General features: G+C 43.0%; 1 protein-coding gene across 2 annotated transcripts; it reads right to left on the bottom strand.

Annotated features, from left to right (window-relative positions):
- Positions 1 to 5,012: 5,012 nt before the first annotated feature.
- Positions 5,013 to 6,698, bottom strand: LOC139259394 (gastrula zinc finger protein XlCGF57.1-like). Of its 2 annotated transcripts, none has more exons than XM_070874860.1 (2): positions 6,631 to 6,698; positions 5,013 to 6,268 (listed from the first exon to the last, which is right to left on the bottom strand). In XM_070874860.1, exon 2 carries the CDS (start codon positions 5,910 to 5,912, stop codon positions 5,070 to 5,072), a length of 843 nt encoding a protein of 280 aa, XP_070730961.1. In that variant the 5' UTR covers positions 5,913 to 6,268; positions 6,631 to 6,698; the 3' UTR covers positions 5,013 to 5,069. The 2 variants fall into 2 exon arrangements, with proteins under 2 accessions (XP_070730961.1, XP_070730962.1); XM_070874861.1 differs by having other exon boundaries at positions 6,558 to 6,637.
- Between the last annotated feature and the right edge of the window lie 350 nt (positions 6,699 to 7,048).

The following is a 7,048-nucleotide window of genomic DNA, read 5'->3' as shown; positions in this document are numbered from 1 at the left end:
GAGACAGGGCCTCGTATAATATAAACAGAGACAGTGCCTAGTGTAATATAAACAGTGACAGTGCCTAGTGTAATTTAAACAGAGACAGGGTCTAGTGTAATATAAACAGGGACTGGGTCTAGTGTAATATAAACAGAGACAGTGCCTAGTGTAATGTAAACAGAGACAGGGTCTAGTGTAATATAAACAGAGACAGGGTCTAGTGTAATATAAACAGAGACAGGGTCTAGTGTAATATAAACAGAGACAGGGTCTAGTGCAATATAAACAGAGACAGGGTCTAGTGTAATATAAACAGAGACAGGGCCGAGTGTAATATAAACAGGGACTGGGTCTAGTGAAATATAAACAGTGACAGTGCCTAGTGTAATATAAACAGTGACAGGGTCTAGTGTAATATAAACAGAGACAGGGTCCAGTGTAATATAAACAGGGACTGGGTCTAGTGTAATATAAACAGAGACAGGGTCTAGTGTAATATAAACAGAGACAGGGCCTAATGTAATATAAACAGAGACAGGGGCTAATGTAATATAAACAGAGACAGCGTCGAGTGTAATATAAACAGAGACAGGGTCGAGTGTAATATAAACAGAGACAGGGTCTAGTGTAATATAAACAGAGACAGGGTCTAGTGTAATATAAACAGAGACAGGGTCTAGTGTAATATAAACAGAGACAAGGTCTAGTGTAATATAAACAGAGACAGGGCCTCGTGTAATATAAACAGTGACAGGGTCTAGTGTAATATAAACTGAGACAGGGTCTAGTGTAATATAAACAGAGACAGGGTCTAGTGTAATATAAACAGAGACAGGGTCTAGTGTAATATAAACAGAGACAAGGTCTAGTGTAATATAAACAGAGACAGGGTCTAGTGTAATATAAACAGAGACAAGGTCTAGTGTAATATAAACAGAGACAGGGCCTCGTGTAATATAAACAGTGACAGGGTCTAGTGTAATATAAACAGAGACAGGGCCTAGTGTAATATAAACAGAGACAGGGTCTAGTGTAATATAAACAGAGACGGGGCCTAGTGTAATATAAACAGAGACAGGGTCTAGTGTAATATAAACAGAGACAGGGCCTGGTGTAATATAAACAGAGACAGGGCCCAGTGTAATATAAATAGAGACAGGGTCTAGTGTAATAGAGAGACAGGTCTAGTGTAATATAAACAGAGACAGGGTCTAGTGTAATATAAACAGAGATAGGGTCCAGTGTAATATAAACTTAGACAGGGTCTAGTGTAATATAAACAGAGACAGGGTCTAGTGTAATATAAACAGAGACAGGGTCTAGTGTAATATAAACAGAGACAAGGTCTAGTGTAATATAAACAGAGACAAGGTCTAGTGTAATATAAACAGAGACAGGGCCTAGTGCAATATAAACAGAGACAGGGTCTAGTGTAATATAAACAGAGACAGGGTCTAGTGCAATATAAACAGAGACAGGGTCTAGTGTAATATAAACAGAGACAGGGCCCAGTGTAATATAAACAGAGACAGGGCCCAGTGTAATATAAACAGAGACAGGGCCTCGTGTAATATAAACAGTGACAGGGTCTAGTGTAATATAAACAGAGACAGGGCCTAGTTTAATATAAACAGAGACAGGGTCTAGTGTAATATAAACAGAGACAGGGCCTAGTGCAATATAAACAGAGACAGGGCCTAATGTAATATAAACAGAGACAGGATCTAATATAATATAAACAGAGACAGGGTCTAGTGTAATATAAACAGAGACAGGGTCTAGTGTAATATAAACAGGGACAGTGCCTAGTGTAATATAAACAGAGACAGGATCTAGTATAATATAAACAGAGACAGGATCTAGTGTAATATAAACAGAGACAGGGTCTAGTGTAATCTAAACAGAGACAGGGCCTCGTGTAATATAAACAGAGACAGTGCCTAGTGTAATATAAACAGGGACTGGGTCTACTGTAATATAAACAGAGAATAGGGCCTAATGTAATATAAACAGAGACAGGGCCTAATGTAATATAAACAGAGACAGGGCCTAATGTAATATAAACAGAGACAGGGCCCAGTGTAATATAAATAGGGACAGGGCGTAGTGTAATATAAACAGAGACAGGGTCTAGTGTAATACAGAGACAGGGCCTAATGTAATATAAACAGAGACAGGGGCTAGTGTAATATAAACAGAGACATGGTCTAGTGTTATATAAAGAGAGATAGGGTCCAGTGTAATATAAACAGAGACAGGTCCTAGTGTAATATAAACAGAGATAGGGTCTAGTGTAATATAAACAGGGACAGGGTCTTGTGTAATATAAAGAGAGACAGGGCCTGGTATAATATAAACAGGGACAGGGCCTAGTGTAATATAAACAGAGACATGGTCTAGTGTAATATAAACAGAGACAGGGTCTAATGTAATATTAACAGGGACTGTAATATTAACAGGGACAGGGTCTAGTGTAATATAAACAGGGACAGGGTCTAGTGTAAAATAAACAGAGACAGGGCCTAGTGTAATATTAACAGGGACTGTAATATTAACAGGGACAGGGTCTAGTGTAATATCAACTGGAACAGGGCCTAGTGTAATATAAACAGAGACAGGGTGTAGTTATACAATCACAGAATGTTACAGCATAGAATGTTTACATTTACCCCACTGGTGTCTGTGCCGGCACTCATTTGAAAGGTCTAACCAATCAGTCCCACTCCCCCTGCTCTTTCTCAATATCCCAATCAGTCCCACTCACGCTGCTCTTTCCCAATATCCCAATCAGTCCCACTTCCCCTGCTCTTTCCCAATATCCCAATTAGTCTCACTCCCCCTGATCTTTCCCAATATCCCAATCAGCCCCCCTCCCCCTGCTCTTTCCCAATATCCCAATCAGTCCCATCCCCCTGCTCTTTCCCAATATCCCAATCAGTCCCACTCACGCTGCTCTTTCCCAATATCCCAATCAGTCCCACTTCCCCTGCTCTTTCCCAATATCCCAATTTGTCCCACTCCCCCTGATCTTTCCCAATATCCCAATCAGTCCCACTCCCCCTGCTCTTTCCCAATATCCCAATCAGTCCCACTCCCCCTGCTCTTTCCCAATATCCCAATTAGTCCCATCCCCCTGCTCTTTCCCAATATCCCAATCAGTCCCACTCCCCCTGCTCTTTCTCAATATCTCTGCAATTTTCCAATTCAAGTATTGACCCAATTCCCTGCTGAAACTTATGACTGAATCTGCTCCCAGCACCCTTTCAGGCCGTGTATTCCAGATCATAACAGCTCATTGTGTATTTATTTCCTCATTTCCCCTCGGATTCTTGTGCTAGTTAAATCTGTGTCCTCTGGTTACAGACCCTTCAGCCTCTGGAAACAACTTAAGAACATAAGAGCATAAGAATTGGAAGCAGGAGTAGGCCATACAGCACTTCGAGCCTGCTCCGTCACTCGATACCATGGCTGATCATCGACCTCAACTCCACTTTCCTGTCTGTTCCCCATAATCCCGTGATTCCCCTCGAGTCCATAAATCTATCGATCTTAGCCTTGAATATACTCAATGACTCAGCATCCACAGTCCTTTCAGGTCGAGAATTCCAAAGATTCACAACCGTCTGAGTGAAGACATTCCTCCTCACTTTGTCTGAAATGGCCTTCGCCTTATCCTGAGACTATGCCCCCTATTTCTAGACTCTCCAGCCGGGAAGCAACCTCTCAGCACCTACCCTGTCAATACCCCTCAGAATCTTATATTTTTCAATGAGGTACCCTCTCATTTTTCTAAACTGCAGAGAGTATAATCTACTCAATCTCTCCACATAGAACAACTCTCTCATCCCAGGGATCAATCTAGTGAACCATCGTTGGACCGCCTCTGTGGTCTCACCAAAGCCCTGTAGAATTGTAGAAAGTCATCCTTACTCTTGTACTCCAACCCCCTTGCAATAAAGGCCAACATGCCATTCACCTTCCTAATTGCTTGCTGTATCAGCATGCTAACTTTGTGTGTTTCCTGTACGAGGACACCCAAACCTCTCTGAACACCAACATTTAACATTGTCTCACAATTTAAAAAATCAATTTTTCTGTCCTTCCTAATAAAGTGAATAACCTCACAGTTCCCCACATTATGCTCCATCTGCCATCTTATTGCCCACTCTCTTAACCTGTCCATATCCCTTTGCAGATGCTTTGTGTTCTCCTCACAGTGCACTGTCCCACCCATCCCTCGATACTGCTCCTGACACCCGGCACCTCTTGAACCACTGCATCAACATTGGGAAGAAATGACTGGACTGAGGTGTGTCTTAGATAAAAACATGAGGACCACTGTGTCTGTAGTGTGCACCATCTACAGCAGCAAGTCACCAAGGCTTTTCCGACAGCACTTTCCAAACCCACAACCTCCTCCATGTAGAAGGACAAGGAGAGCAGGTGCATGGGAATAGCGGCACCTCCAAGTTCCCCTCCAAGTCACGAGGCGTCCTGACCTCAGCACTGTGGGAGCACCTTCACCACATAGACTGCAGCACAGTTCAAGGAGGCAGCGGCTCACCACCACCTTCTGAAGGGGCAATTAATGATGGGCAATAAATGCAGGCTGGTTCGCCCACATCCCGAGAATAAATAAATAAAGAACAAACAAGCTGCAAAACTACCGACACCATCAGCTTTAAGGAGTCATTTCCCTTTGGAGATCGGATTGCCCATTGAGTTTGATTAAACTGATGATAAAGTAACAATGCTGCTTTGCTGCGTGACAGTAACAGATTATCAGAATATTCCCCATCGGATGAAATTGAATGGCAGACTTGGACATCATGTAGTTCCATCTTTTAAAAAGTTGAGGGAACTCCGTTCTAAGATAGATTCCATCCAGTTCATAATAAGTCCTCAATCAGCTCGTCTTATCATTGAGATATCAAGGACTAGGCACACGGTGTTTAAAAGAAAGCTGATTTATTTGACATTTGCAGAATATCAAACTATAGCCCACTTACAGGGGTTTTAACATCGGCAGAAATAAACTCCAACTGCCAGAATGAACATGGTTCAGTTCTGGAAGCCAACTCATGCAGTCAATTGTGAACTTGCTGGTGTTTCAGGTAGTCGGATGACTGAGTGAATCCCTTCCCATACATAGAGCAGGTGAATGGCCTCTCCCTGGTGTGAATTTGCTGGTGTCTCAAGAGGTCGGATGACACAGTGAATCCCTTCCCACACACGGAGCAAGGGAACGGTCTCTCCTTCGTGTGAACTAGCTTGTTGTGTGCCAGCAGGCTGGATAACTGAGTAAATTTCTTCCCACAGAAAGAGCAGCTGAACGGCCTCTCTCCAGTGTGAATTCGCCAGTGTTTCTGGAAAACAGCTAACCGAGCATATCCCTTCCCACAGACGGAACAGGTGAATGGCCTCTCCCCAGTGTGAATTTGCTGGTGTCTCAAGAGGTCAGATGACACAGCGAATCCCTTCCCACATACTGAGCAAGAGAACGGCCTCTCCTTCATGTGAACTTGCTTGTTGTGTGCCAGCAGGTTGGATAACACAGCAAATCCCTTCCCACACATGGAGCAAGTGAAAGGCCTCTCCCCAGTGTGAATTCGCTGGTGTCTCAGGAGGTCGGATGACCGAGTGAATCCCTTCCCACATTCAGAGCAGGTGAATGGTCTCTCCTTCGTGTGAACTTGCTTGTTGTGTGCCAGCAGGTTGGACGACTGAGTGAATCTCTTCCCACAGACAGAGCACCTGAATGGCCTCTCCCCAGTGTGAACTTGCTGATGTGTCAACATGGTACCATTCTGTGTGAAATCCCTCCCACACACCGAGCAGGTGAACGGCCTCTCCCTGGTGTGACTGTGCCGATGAATTTCCAGTTCAGATGGGTAATTGAATCCCTTCCCACATTCCCACGGTTTCTCCATGGAGCGTGTGTCCTGGTGCCTCTCCAGATTGGACGATCAGTTGAAGCCTCGTCCACACAGAGAACACATGTACAGTTTCTCCCCGCTGTGAATGGTGCGATATTTTTTCAGGCTGTGTAACTGGCTAAAGCTCTTTCCACAGTCAGTGCACTGGAATACTCACTCGGGTGTGTGTGTCTCGGTGCTTTTCCAGTCACACTGATGTTTGAAATCTTTTCCCACAGACAGAACAGACAAACATTTCTCCTTCCACATTCAAAGGCTGATGATATTCAGATGAATCGAATGACTCTGTCAGATCTTGATGTGATGTTTGGTTTGAGTTTCTCGTCTGTAAATCCTCCCCTTCTAATATCCTGTAAAAGGAGTTTACAAAAGTCATCATTAAGTACATGATAGAAATTCAGAACAGACAATTCTAGTTTCTATACAATGTTCCTTCAAATGCTGGGGATGATTTAACCCAAAACCCAGTCTGTTAATCATTGTCAGTTAGGGACTTAGCGTCTGCTCACACTATCTTTCTCACCAGTGATGTTAATAGAGCATCACACCTGCAAACCTGGTTTTAAATTTAAATTCACTCAGCAACTTTATTTAACAGAAGACAAACATGTAAACAGATCACGGCCCAATAATACAGACCTATATTCACAGAAGAAAGTCTGTTATCTAAATCCTCGCGTGGACAAAATAAAGATCCCAAATGCAAGAGTACCGTGAATCCTGTGTTAAAATGTTTCAAATCTTGTCCGGTTCCTTCCTTATTACAGAATTCCCCCTCCCTCTGGGAATAAATATTGGTTAAAAATTAATTGTAAATTTCTAACCGATTCTAGCACTCTGAGTTTCAAGCTGACCAGATCCTTCTCTCAGAGAATCTCCAAACAGACTATTTGATTGAAACACAGCTCGCCCCTCCTTGAAATGCAGGATTACAATTACTGGGAATTTGAATACACAACCATACAAATTTAAAAGAGCCTGTCAGTGAATTATTCCTCTCTCCAGCCTGTAACCAATGAAATTGTAACACCAAAGCTGAATTTTTGCTTCCGTGCACCGGGTTAAAAACTTTTGACTGTACATGGGGATTCCAACCCTGGGACTGTACATGGGGATTCTAACCTGGGACT

The sequence above is a fragment of the Pristiophorus japonicus genome, unplaced genomic scaffold, assembly GCF_044704955.1.
Source record: "Pristiophorus japonicus isolate sPriJap1 unplaced genomic scaffold, sPriJap1.hap1 HAP1_SCAFFOLD_997, whole genome shotgun sequence".
NCBI classification, from domain to species: Eukaryota; Metazoa; Chordata; class Chondrichthyes; family Pristiophoridae; genus Pristiophorus; species Pristiophorus japonicus.
The sequence above is the reverse complement of the archived record's forward strand: the minus strand, read 5'-3'. Positions and strand labels throughout refer to the sequence as shown.

Excerpts from the sequence above, each read along its gene's own strand:
- LOC139259394 (XM_070874860.1), bottom strand. The coding sequence starts at position 5,912 with ATGGAGAAACCGTGGGAATGTGGGAAGGGATTCAATTACCCATCTGAA.